The sequence below is a fragment of the Notechis scutatus genome, chromosome 4 (genome assembly GCF_049901735.1).
Source record: "Notechis scutatus isolate UNSWTSFEM ecotype Mainland chromosome 4, rNotScu1.2, whole genome shotgun sequence".
In the NCBI taxonomy this organism is placed as follows: Eukaryota; Metazoa; Chordata; class Lepidosauria; order Squamata; family Elapidae; genus Notechis; species Notechis scutatus.
Window position 1 is genome coordinate 121452293 of NC_142012.1, and position 14410 is coordinate 121466702.

The window sequence follows — 14410 nt, forward strand, 5'->3', positions numbered from 1 at the left end:
GTCTCATTCTGTCTAGTAAATAAGGCTGGTTCTGTTTGTATAATATTATGTACAGCTCTGCCTTGCATTTCAATTCACAAGAGTGTGGGATTTCAATACATGTAGATTTAATTTTCTAGTAGTAAGCCCCAGGCAGAGAAATCCTTTTGTTATGAAGGGTTTCCTTTTGTGAAAGAGTCTGTTCTCAGAAGAGGTTTGAGTATCCATTTAAGAATTATCACCACCCAATGGCAATGGCGAGAATGAATATTTTTTAACAAGAATGAATATTTTTTTAATTAATAATTTTTATTTATCTATTTATATTAACTTATTTGCTGTTCATCTCGCCCAGAGACGGTATCATTACTGTTTGTTAATGTTCCACAAATAAATGCACATAATCACGTGAAGAAAATGAAAAAGGGGAAAAGATAACAGAAAAAAACATTTAAAAAACAGGTTTAAAACAAATTAGTTAAAAATGAGAAAAAAATAATAAAAACATTAAGTTCTAAATTCTGTTTCATTGTAATTGATTATACCAAAATATTTATAAACATTGGAATTGGTTCTAACTACTGGTTTTACCTCAATTATTTCCCCTTTTTAAAGAAGTACTGTTAAGTTTCTGTATTTGACTAAATTTATATGATGTCACACAACAAGGCAAACATCTATTCTTGATGTATGTTATTCATTTTGTCACTAATGTGTATTTGCCAAATTTGGTTTTCTAGTCTGTAACTGTCGATAAAGTGTCTCTTTTATAGTATTGGACCAAATTTGTCTTTGCAATTGTCATCACGTCTGATTAATATCTTAATTTTATTGATACATTTGAACAGATGCAACTCTTAGATTTTATAGGTTCCAAATTTGATTGATATTATTCAGCAACCTCCCAGTTGGCTACCTGCAGTTCTCTACAATTGTCTTCGCTGAATCCAACGTTTGCTCTGACACCAGCAGCGTCCGTGGATCTGTGATGTTGAAAAAGTGCTTTACACGCCCCCAAAAAGTATTCTGGTCCCAGCGAGGGGCATCAATATTAAACTTGGCAATACTTGCCATTGTTCACTGCAGAGGGAGTACAGAAGAAAGGACAAGTTGTAAATCAACACTGTAGCTCTCTGCTTTTTTTATTAAGCTGTCACCCAAAAATTGTGAATTACTTTTTAAAGACTGTAGACAAAGGAAGAATGTACCTGTTAGCATTTTGTCCTACTGATTTATCAATTCTTTGCCCCACAGATTTGCGTGAAGAGAAGATGAGAATTTTGCTTGCTAAGCCAAACAGAGGAAGGCAGCAAAAGACAGCTGGTGAATTTAGCTGCTGCACCCTCCCAAAAAATATTTACAAGGCTTGCCACTTGTCCAGAACAAATGAACCAGCTCTATTTACTATGCACAGCCAGCATTCAGTCACAATTTCATACTACAAAAATTGGATTTAGCGATTTTTTGAATCTATAACACATCAATATAGTTTTTTACAAAACATAATAGGTTTTTGGTTGTTAAAGGAAAACTGCAAATAAAACATATACAGAAAAACCACAATAGGTTAAAAAAACACGATAATTATACTATACAAACTATTCTAATACTGTATGTTAGAAACATATGTACTTGAATAATAATTGCATTAAATAATCATGTCAAATTGTAACTATTTATTGTTAACATAGTGTACTTATATATTTTCTTTTCTTCGTGGTATTTTTCACTTTTTAAAAAATTCTATGTTTTTTATTTGTTTAATAATAAAAGTATTGTTATTTTGGTTTTTTTTTTTCTGTTTTTGTCACTAATTTAAAAAGCAATAAAATAAAAAACAAACAAATAATTACCTAGGAATTTAGTTTCAATATGGTGGACACAAAGATTCTGGAAAATCCAAGAGCTATTTTTTTTTTTTTTTTTTTGCACCTAGATAACAGGATCCCATCAGGTATGAGCTTGATAGATAAGCCAAGATCAGAAAATGGCCCAAAGATGGATAATTCTCATAATCTCAATTTTAATGGACATTTGAAATATTGTAATTGATAAAGAAACTTCTGAAAGGATTGGAAATTATGTGTAAAAGCCAATTACTAGCTTATATGATGTTTGTTCAAGCTATGAACTTTGATATTAACCGAATCACAGGGTGTATGTTCAGTCATTCAAAAATACTATCCACTCAAAGCAGGGGAGATTTTTATTGGCCTGTTTTCTCCATAATGGATTCTTAGTCCAAATGGAAACTGCTAAAATAATTGTTATACATTCCTAAGAAATGCTGCATGTACATTCTCTTAAAACACAGTCATCTTCAAAATTAGTGCAGTGTTAAAACAGATCATTAATATCATCCTATATAGGCCTATAAGTAGTCTGTTACTGGTTGGTGTCTTCAGCAAACATTCAGTAATGCAACCCACATCCATTCTCTGAAGTCTTAAAAATTCTAAGAACTGAATGCAGCAAACTAAGAATGTTTTTTTGAGCTCCAAATTGTTATGTAGATTTGGACAATGGCAGTAATGCTTAACATTTTTATATAATCCCCCTTTTCCCTAATCTATCTGGGCTAATATTTCACAGAAGACAATGTTGAAAAAGCAATACGCAACCTAAAACCATCTCTATCTATTGGACCGGATGGAATATGTGCCTACTTCTTAAGAAAGCTATCCACTGCCATAGCCAAACCTCTAAGCATAATCTTTGAAAAATCTTTCAGAACCAGCTACTTGCCTAACCTATGGTCACAAGCCACAGTCATCCCCATCTTCAAAAAGGAGACCCAAGCCTAGTTGAAAACTACAGGCCAATCTCCTTATGCTGCGTCACCTGTAAAGTCATGGAATCAATTATTAACCAATCCATCATCCTTCACTTAGAGACAAATAACCTACTCTCCAATAAACAATTTGGTTTCAGGAAAAAACTATCCTGTAATCTGCAACTCTTACACTGCAAAAACATATGGACGACACAACTCGACCAGGGCAAAACAATAGACGCAATCTACATAGACTTCTGTAAAGCCTTTGATTCAGTGGTACACGACAAACTACTCCTAAAAATAAAATCCTATGGTATCTCTGGACAACTGAATAACTGGATAGAAGCATTCCTGTCAAACAGACAACAAATGGTCAAAATCGGGAGCGTCCTATCAAATCCAGTACCTGTCAATAGTGGTGTTCCCCAAGGCAGTGTTCTAGGACCAACTCTCTTCATACTCTACATAAACGACCTCTGTGATCATATTAAGAGCAATTGCGTTCTCTTCGCTGATGATGTAAAGCTGTTCAATACCACAGACAATACTGCTACCCTACAAAAGATCTTGACTATGTATCCGAATGGTCAAACAAATGGCAACTTCAAATCTCAACAAATAAATGCTCTGTCTTACATATTGGCAAAAAAATCAGAAAATAAAATACAAGCTGAATAGTCAAGATCTTGTTGATGACCCAAGCTCTGTAAAGGACCTTGGAATACTCACCTCTAATGATCTAAGTGCTAGAGCACACTGCAACTACATAGCCAAAAAGGCATTAAGAGTTGTTAACCTAATCCTACATAGCTTTTTCTCTGGTAATATCACACTACTAACCAGAGCATACAAAACATTTGCTAGACCAATACTCGAATACAGTTCATCAGTCTGGAACCCACACTACGTATCTGATATTAGCACAATTGAGAAAGTCCAGAAATATTTCACAAGAAGAGTTCTCCACTCCTCTACTCGCTGTAGAATACCTTATGCCACCAGACTTGAAATTCTAGAACTAGAAAACCTTGAATTACGCCGTCTTCGGTCTGACTTAAGCATGGTATACAAATCATACATTGCAATGTCCTACCTGTCAATGAATACTTCAGCTTCAACCATAACAACACAAGAGCACACAATAGATACAAACTCAAAGTAAACCGCACCAAACTTGATTGCAGGAAATACGACTTCAGCAATAGAGTGGTCAATGTCTGGAATACTCTACCCGACTCTGTAGTTTCTTCCCCAAACCCCAAAAACTTTAACCTTAGACTGTCTACTATTGACCTCACCCCTTTCCTAAGAGGTCTGTAGGGGCGTGCATAAAGCGCACCAACGTGCCTACCGTCCCTGTCCTATTGTTTCTCTTATTCTTTTATTTTTCTTATATGTAACCATTTCATGTATTCACAACTATGCATACATTTATACTTATTATCTTGTAAACAATTGGCAAATCAAATAAATAAATAAATAAATAAATAATATCCTACAATGATCAATGCCTTCTTCTAGATTATTGTAACTTGTGCTGGATATGGGTTGGCCCTGAAAAAATATTTAGAAACAACTAATGTAAGCTGCACTTGGTATGCATATTAAAATGAGTCCTGAAATAACTTCATTGAATTCCAATTTATTTCCAAATTTCTCTGAGTTGCTTATTCATACCTATATACCTTGGACCAAGTTATCTTGAAAACTACTCATGCCAACGCCTGCATTATGCACTGAAGATTAGCTTTTATGTCCCATATCTGAGAGACTCATAATTTTAGGGACAGGAACTTTCAGTTATAATTATACTTAAAATTCGCAATATCTGGAATTTTTGAAAGTACAGTTTGCTGAACAAGCATCAAGGTGGTTGTTTTGCCTGTAATGTGGATTCATACAACACATTTTGCCAAAAGCAGATACATCATATTATTGGTGACCTTTGCAGGTTTGAATTTAGGAAGTTTTTCCCCAGAGAGACAGGCTGGCTCCCTCAGTGTGGATGATAGGTTAAAAACTATAATGTTTTGCCAAAATTTTAATAATTATTGCCATTTCTTCAATTTAAAAGGCTTTTAATGTAATGTATTCATTAAAACATATTGTAATATTTTTATTGTCTTTTACTGGGTTTTTAGTTTTTGTTAACTATTACATTTTATTCTTATGAATTTACCTCTAAATGATTTCAAAAGAATGGGGAAAATTGAATCTGAATAATATATTCAAAAAACAGAGGTAAACACCTCCAGTGCTATTTAAATAATGTTTCTATCGTCAGGGGTTGTACACCTTTGGACTGTAGAGCTGTTTTAAAGATGAAGCATTGCTGAAAATATACTAATATCTAACACCACTTTTTTTAATTGCTAGAAGCTTAGGTATTCCAGTTCTATGTGCATCCCCCAAATATGTCATTATTGAAAACACCTGATTATAAAAGAGAGAGAGAAGTCTTTCACAATTTTGCATCTGCACAATTCAGAAAAAAACAACTCTTAAGAAAACTCACCTCTATTTTTGTCATAACCAGAATGAAAACAAAGATCTTTTTAACAGAGATAGAGAGATAAGGGGGAGGTATTTGCTTATGGTGTTTCAACCATATCTCTTTTGTTTGTTTCAAGGAAAAGCAAGGTAAAATAAAATATTGATGCAATGGAGTTCTTAAAACAGAAGAACTTCTCAATACTAATTTTTAATTTATTAAAAAACCAACATGCAAAATGTTTAAGCTTTCCTCCAGACAAAGGTGTTCAAGACTAGCAAAATAATTTAAAAATTGTCTGCAGCACCAAGCTTACTGGTCTATGAAAGAAGCACTACTTAACTTATCTTGCTAAACCACAGCTTATAAACCACAAAGGCAGGGTTCACAAATAAGCAGAGAATGTTGCAGTTTGTGAGCAGGACACTCTGTGGGAAGCTATCAGGGCTTAAACTACAGGATACGGGAACGGGAAAAGCCTGCTCAGCTGGAAGCAATGGCAAATCATTTCAATTGTTGTGAGTATAAATATGGGGACATGTCCATGAAGATACTAGGAGTCATGTTCAAATAAAAAAAGATGTTTCTTTATTGTACGTATATAGACCTATACTCAGTGGTAGGATTCAAATAATTTAACAACCTAATGACTGGCTGGGTGGGCATGGCAGCACTCAGTCCTTCTGCAACATTCTGCCAGTCAAAACAGGGCACAAGGGGTAAATTACAAAATTTTGCTTTGCTTTGTGACATCCGGATCCAGCAAGCAAGGGGTGTGAACTGCACAGAAAATACACTTTTGTTTGGTTATGAAGAAGTATCCCCAAAGTCAGATGTACACTAAATGTAGAAGAACTTTTAGTTACACATCTTCCCAGCAAACAGCAAATTTTGAAGCTTCAGGTAAAGAGGATTCATTTTGGGATGAGTAACAACAGTTTCCAAGTTGGAGGTTCCTAAAGGAATGCTGGGAAACTCTGTATTTTAAAGAACATTTGAGGGAGGGATGCAGAATAGCCCTTCTCTGCCTGAGGCTGTAGAGACCTGCCACCAATCAAAACACTGTTTTGAAGCAACTGATCAAGACTGACAGGGTAAGCCACTAGTATATGAAAATAAGAACAACCTCCACTCCCTTCTAGTACTGATAATGTTACCTTGTTTGGTAATGAAACATCTGCAAGAAAACCATAAAGCTCAGAGAGCACCAAGGACCCCACAGTTCAACCTGAGCTACAAATATTCTCTTCTATCGATAAACACTTTTTGGTTAGAAAGACTCGGAGCCTGCCTTATATGAGATGGCTCCCAATGGATTTCTTTCTAAATTTTGATATGATTTCTGTAAATAAGGAATGTAGAATTATAATGGCTGAATATTTGATCCTTCATACATAAAAAAATACAAAGCTAAGGGATAAAAAAAATAAACAGATTTGAAAAAAAAAAGAAAAGGCTCAGGATAGAAAAAGAGTAAACGTGTCAGAAAGAAAGAGGAAAAGAAAACCACAACTGATTTATTTAATTGCACCAAACTCTAAATAAAAAAGGAATGGAAAATCCTAAGCACTAGTGTAGACTCATGTTTTTCAACTTTGGCAACTTTAAGGTGCATGGACTTCAATTCCCAGAATTCCCAAGGCAGCATGAAGTCCGCCCATCTTAAACTCTCGGGGATCTCGCAAACTTGGAAGGTCTGACTGAACTTTTTAAAAAACTGGTAGTCACATGGTCTTTTGTTGCCCTGCATGCCAGAGAACAGAGCTGGAAAGCAGGTTAGTGAGGGAATTGTGGTTGCTCTGGGATGAGGTGGAAGTGTGGATTTTGCATTATGATGGCTCTGGGATTGGTTAGAAGTGAGGATTTTGCATTATCATTGCTCTGGGATGGGGTGGGAGAGAGGATTTTGCACAATCCTCACTTCCACCCCATCCAGAGCAATGATAATGCAAAGTCCTCACTTCCACCCCATCCAGAGCAATGATAATGCAAAGTCCTCACTTCCACTCCATTCCAGAGCCATCATAATGCAAAATCCTCTCTCCTACCCCATCTGAGAGCGTGATAATGCAAAATCCTCACTTCCACCCCATTCCAGAGCCATCATAATGCAAAATCCTCTCTCCTACCCCATCTGAGAGCGTGATAATGCAAAATCCTCACTTCCACCCCATCCCAGAGCAACCACAATTCCCTCACTAACCTGCTTTCCAGCTCCATTCTCCTGTGTTCAGAGCAACAAAAGAAGACCATCTGACTACCATTTTAAAAACATTTCAGTCAGACCTTCCAACTTCACGAAATCTTTCCCACCCACCCCATGAAGTTGTAAGGACTGACTGAACGTTTTTTAAACTGGTAGTCACATAGTCTTCTTTTGTTGCCCAGCATGCCAGAGAACGGAGCTGGAAAGCAGGTTAGTGAGGGAATGGTGGTTGCTGCAGGATTTTGCAGGAGGCTGTCCAGGCCAAAAACGGGCTGCAGGGGAAGGGCAGCCTCCCAGCTGATCAGCATGGCCGGTTCATTCTCCGACTCCCGATCAGGCATGCCCCTTCAGCCTCCCCACCCTAAATGGTAACCCTTGTGGGCGGGGCCGGGCCAGCCAGTGGTGGGATCAACTGGTTTGCCGAACTACACAAAAAATTAACAACCAGTTTGGCTGAACTAGTGGAAACTGGCTGAATCCCACCACTGCCTATACTCCTTACATACATTGGAGAATTTCTGGCTGTTCAACACAATGTAGTATATAAATAAATAAGATTATTCTGTTTAGAATTGCATAAGCACATTTCATTGATTTACTGGCACATTTGATATAAACCTGTAATTTTAGTTAAAATACTTGCTAACATGGGATACTATTTAATAGTCACACATTCTAAACCATGATATGCGAAAAGTCACCACTGAAAGCTTTATTAGATATTTTTCTATTAAATTCACAAAGCAATTTGAGACAATATTCTTTATATTGTTTATTACCAGCCGAATAGTCTTTGTAGCACAGATGAATAAACAGATAAAATGAACAACTTTTGTTCTGCTCTTATTTTTTAATGAACACTTGAATGAACTTTGACAAAACTTAGTTTTATTTTGTTGTGTATAACACTTTACTCTGTCTGGTGTCCCTCCTGCTATATTGTATCAATACCACTTTGGCTGCAAAATCCAAGTTGGAACAAGCTAATATATGGGCATAACAGATTTCCCATACAAAGCAGTTATGATAACAGGTAATAAAAGGATTTAGAGTGCTATGCTCGGATGAAAAATAAGGTCATATTTTACTCCAATTCAACATCTTAATCACAAGTTACTCCATATAATCAAGAAAACAAAAAAAAGATGATAGGGAAGAACATGCTGGTTTTGTTTTTGACATGGTTGGAAGAGTGATACCAAGAGCAGCTACAATATCAAGAATGTGGGAAAGATTTGTAATTTTACTGTGGTGAAAAAGCAAAAATTTCACTTAAAATAAAGTGTAGCCTTTTTAAAAAATATTCTGAATTTTTCCTAATACTCGCAATAAACTATACTACATTTGTGTGAAAGTTCTGAGTTCTTTAGTGTGTCATTGTGTTTAGAATCAGGACAATGGAAAACAAAAATACCCTCTTCAACAAGAATATATGTAAGATTTTTAAATAATCATAGTAAAAATGTGCAAAACTGTTTACAGGCAGTTTAAATTGAGTTACTTTACTCAGCAAGTGTACAGGCTAACTTTTTGTTACAAAATAATTAGTTCTCAAAAGACTAGGGCAAAACAGAACTAAATGCCCTTGACTGCTAAGTAAATATTCAACTTCTTTTGTTAATGGACAGCACACTCTCTTAAAACTATCGGTACAGAGCTCCAGAAATCAACATAGAGGACTTTGGCCACAGGACTGAAAACTGATGGAAAGAGGGGAGTGCACTGAGAGCAGAAAGGAAGCACTTATTATTTTTTAGAGACGAGAAATTAAAACATTGACAGACACATAATTATTTAATTATATCACATTTACATCTGTAAAATAAATTGGAATATCACAAAACAGAAAGGATCTCCTTACTGCAAACCCATATTTGGATACTATACATAGACTGATATCCAATTTGTACATGGGACTGAGAACTAAAATACTAAAAGCTATATGGTTTGCATCACCAACTGTGGATCTTCTATTTATGGGGCTGAGCAAATCCTTCTCCAGATTCAATAATTCCCACAAATGGGAGCTTACCATACATTGACTAGGTTTGCTCAATACATTACCTAAGGTAATTTACCTAAGGTAATACCTAAGGTAATTTATGGCACAGTGTTGCATGGAACCTGACATTTTAAACCATAATTTGATTTAGGGACAGTATTTTATAAGAACACAACAACTACATTTTTATGTCCAGTATATTATTTTGAATCCAGCTGGCAAATTGGAAGATGGTGCTTGAAAATATGTACAGTACCTGGTTAAGTGCCAAAGAGGAATTCTACTCAGTCAAAGGTAGATTGTCAGCAATGGTGGTTAATCTATAACCAGGATCAAGATGTTTTGAGGGATCTGAAAATACACACAAAATCTACTTAAACACCCCAATTCCTTCTTGGAATTTGGTCAATGAATCTGTCCATACAAAATGTACAACTTCACCCCCTTTGGCTATAGAAATAACTTTTCACACAGGTTTGAACTCAAGAACAACCAAGTACTTCTAGTTGTAGTTGCATGTATGTAAAATACGAAGAGTTTCTGACAATCTTAAAGTATTCCTTTCTTATGCCAGGAACAATATGTTAGAAAGAAATTGTTCTCATATTTATTTTTATTTAAGAAATAAAACACACATTGAGTAGCATAAAAATTATAGGCAATTTTCCTGGAGTAGCAATGGATTCAATGACATATGTACGTCATTACAAGCAAAAATTAAAGGAAACAGGTTTCATTCTGCAACAGAAAAACCACAATCGCCATTACAACTGAGTGGGAATATATTTACACTCCAGAGTAACACACCATATACTTCAGTCCCATTTAAATATTATGCATTAGAAGTATGATATTTTGGATCTGATTAGGAAGAGGTATTTCAGATGGAAGGAAACATAAATGTAAACCTTTGGCAACTCGTCTGCAATTGGACAATCATAGAAACAGATCCATCTGCTTTAATGAGTCACAAACAGGATCTCTCATGCATTCTTGAGGATTTCTTATGAATCAAATCTGGAGCACTGAGTTAACTCCATGTATCATCCTACTCTTGTTTGGTCATTTTTTTAAAAAAAAATTGGCTTCTAACACTTGTGATCCCTTCCAATTGTTCCTAAACAGGCTAGCAAAATGAAGATGGATAAAGAATGACTCATTACATTTAGGATATTTGAATATATACATTCTAAAAACTGTCTGAAATCTTTTCTATTTAATTTTCTTTGTTGGAATTCACACATTCCTCCAAGCCATTATGAAGTTGGTATACTTTTGGCTTACTATTTTATGAAAGCTCGACAACTCTGGTTTAGAAACCATTATATATTGCTTTAAATAGTTACCGGTATGTATTCAACTAACAAACTGTAACGATTCAAACCATAGCTGAAAATGTGAACTCAGTTTGTATCTGGTCACATATGGAGTTATTCATATTCTGGTTTCTTTCCCTGAAAGCGTAACTATTCTATAACTTCTATAGCATTTTTCATAGTGATGTTAAAATCGAATGAGATTAACCATACTGAAAGGATCATTGATGTGATTCTTCCTGGTATAACTGACATATTATAATATAATAATATGACTATTATTGTGTTGTACCTTATGATTCTTGATTCTTGACTAATGTATCTTTTTTATGTTTACTGAGGGCATTTGCACCAAGACAAATTCCTTGTGTGTCCAATCACACTTGGCCAATAAAAAGAATTCTAATTCTAATGTTCACTTAGAATGTTCTCTGGGGAAATATTCTAATGCTACTGAGAAATCTTTTCTTTTCTCAATGTTCAGGGTGGTCTTAAGTTGAGCCAAAATTCCCCGACTATTCAAAAGGCCAGCAAAACATGCCCCCAACTAATACCTGCAGCAATTTTCTCTCATAATCTCATTATTTCTAATAAGATGGGAATAAAAGTGGGGGGGGGGAGACGGAGAAACAACCCTACCATCTTGTCCAAAGCAAAGACCAGGATTTGGTCAAGTAACAGATTCTCTTGCATTCCCCTCCCCTGCCACGTTTTAAGTTAGGGTTGCCTTAGAAACTGCAAAATAGCTAGCCGTGTATATTGCAAAAACCAATCAGCTTCATCCTTGCAAAAAAATATTTTGTGTAATCACCCTTAAACCAACACTGAGAAAGTTAATAAAGATAAAGAGCAAAGCTGATCTGAAAAACTTGATGTACTAAGACTTAATGATAAACTCAGTAACCACAGAATGAGACATTTGTCTATAGATTGGTAAGTGGATTTTTTTTAAAAAGCCCACACAAAATGCAGGCAGTCCTTGACTTATGACCACAATTGAGCCCAAAATGTATGTTACTGAGAAATTTGTTAAGTAAGTTTAGCCCCATTTTACGACTTTTCTTTTCGCATTTATTAACTGAATCATGGCAGTTGTTAAATTAGTAACACAGTTGTTAAGTGAATCTGATTTCCACATTGACTTTGCTTGTCAGAAGGTTGCAGAAGGTGATGATATGATCCCACGACGCTGCATTGGTCATAACTGTGAAAAATAGTCATAAGTCACTTTTTTCAGTGCTGTTGTAACTTTGAACAGTCACTAAATAAACTGTTGTAAGTCACGGACTACCTGTAATCCATTTTTCCAGTAGAAGAAATAAACTTGAGGTCTTGGAACAATAAGCAGGGGACTAGTGGTATTTCATACACTCATTCATAATTTTGAGTATTTTTTAAAAAGTGCATATACATGAAAGATGATTGAAACTTTAAATTGATAAATAATATAGAATGAGTGATGTTACATTACTTAGAATAATAAAATCCAAATGATTGGGAGGTGTTCCTACAGCACCTTCCAACAATGTGACAGAATGAAAAATAGAGAGTGATATGCAACCACAGGAGCAATTTAAATGTGCACATAAAGTTCATAGCTGGCCATGAATTCTTAGGCAAAAGTATTTGCATGTAGTGGTGGAAAATTTAATGGAAATGTCACCAGTCACACATACTGGAGAGTAATCTAAGGAGAGTGGTCATCCTTAGCTTCTTGAACCTCTCTGGCCACCAAGATGAAGAAAGGCTTTCCACTGTCACTATTTCAATACTAGAAACAAACTTATACTAATTACCCCTAGGAATCATTGCATTAATCTTTGAGCTCATCAAGTAAAAAAAAAACTTTTGCAGTAAAGTTTAGTTCTTTATCACACTCAGCCTGAATCTTTTGTCTTTCCTTCCTACTACATATTTCACTCCAAAGAACAAGCAACCTGATTAGATCCTCTTGATTCTATACTTCTTTGCCCATTGCCCCAATTTCTCTTTTTTTTTATAAACCCATTTTTAAAAAAAAAAAAATATGTTGCCTCATTCTTTTCTTTTTCAGGTTTCTTGTTTTCAATGTTCTAATATTTCTACTGGCAAAGTTATACATCCTTAGCCAATTAGACATCTTTCCTTATTTTCATTGTTGCTGGGCTACAAAATATTTAATTTCTTGAAAGATCAGACATTCTGTGCCAGCATATCAGTTTGATCAGCCTCCATTAGGCCACTTAAAGCATCGGAGAGGGATAGTTCATTGAAACTAAATTTTAGTAGATAAGAAACAAGAAGTCATTTACTACTTTGTTCTACACAAGTTAACATTCATAACTCAGGGCACAATCTGAAAACATGTAACATAGAAATGTGCTGACGTTTAAAGAAGTCTGGTAAATATCCAGATGAAAAAGAGGTCCTTGGTGCTTTCTGAGCTTGGTTGTTTTGTTTGCAGAAGTTTCATTACCCAAACTAGGTAACATCATCAGTGCTAGCAGAAACCTCTGCAAGAAAACAACCAAGTTTAGAGAGCACCAAGGACCAACCCATCATTTCAACCCTGAGTTACAAATATTTTCCTTTAGGATTGGGGGACCTGACGTATGCTATTTTGGGGGAACAAATGCAGGCTATAAGTAAAGCTCTGTTTATTTTAACATTAATATGTACTGCTGTATACTACTACACATTCATTAGCTATCACAGCTGTATAAACCTGCTGTATTCAGAGAATGTACGTAATTATGGAGAAGGCAAAAAAACAGGACAGCTCAGTTGATCTGCTGAATATATACGGCAGGCAGGCCATTGCTTGTGTGCTCAAAACCTTCACATTACTTTGAGATTTATCTTCAAAGCAATACCGGCATGAATCATTTACCACTCAAGACCTGGCTTGATTTTACATCTTTCCCATTCGAAATGGTTCCTTCTACAACAATCTACCTTAAAAGCCCTTAAGTCATTTATTCCCCCTCCAGTTCTTATATTCGCTGAACCTAAGTGACTGACAGTAATTTCCTAAATTTATGTCCTCAAGTTATGGGTTGCTGCAGTCCAACACAACACCGAGTTCCAGAAGATGAGCGTTAATCGTTCTGGCAACCAATGCATTTACTTAAAGCAGAAAGTTTGTGAAAGTCAACCTGGAGTTTGGGTGGCCATCATATTTCTCTGCTGAGTAGGACTCTGAATTCCCTCCTGACATTGCCACCATCCCATGCCACTCTTTTACTCCTAGCTATCAGAAAACCCTGAAGCCACTTTTCCACTAATGCCAGAAGCGAGCCTTTTGTGTCCCTTCTGATCCCCTCCTCCCTTGCCAGATTGAAAGACAAGCACTTATTCCGCAGTCTTTCTAGTTCAAACTCCTACCTTTAACTCGCCAAACACCACTCGGCAAGACACACACGCCTTTCCCTTGAAAGCACATGGATAATAACTAATCCCCCCCCCCATCTCTCCGCCCCCTAATAGTTGGGACGCGTGGCCCTTCGCAACCAATCCAAAGACTCTTCACCCAAGAAAGAATGAGCTGCTCCCTCGTTTAAGCCGCATGCGCTGAACTGAACGTGCTTTTTTTAAAAAAAAAAATTAAAGAAGCCAGTGGGCGGTGTCTCTGAAGTCAAGTCCCTCCTTCGCTTTGGACCGC

General features: G+C 36.0%; 1 protein-coding gene across 2 annotated transcripts in view; it reads right to left on the reverse strand.

The window, feature by feature from the left end:
* The window catches only part of SFXN2 (sideroflexin 2), a 36703-nt gene extending 22397 nt beyond the window's left edge, over positions 1 to 14306 (reverse strand). The window contains exons 1-3 of one of the 2 annotated variants that reach the window (XM_087964623.1): positions 14134 to 14306; positions 9711 to 9805; positions 896 to 1059 (exon numbers count right to left, since the gene is read on the reverse strand). In XM_087964623.1, the coding sequence (XP_087820749.1) occupies positions 896 to 1053 (158 nt within the window). In that variant the 5' untranslated portion in view covers positions 1054 to 1059; positions 9711 to 9805; positions 14134 to 14306. The remainder of the gene's footprint in view (positions 1 to 895; positions 1060 to 9710; positions 9806 to 14133) is intronic. The other variant, XM_087964624.1, reaches the window with a different exon arrangement.
* Positions 14307 to 14410: the final 104 nt, after the last annotated feature.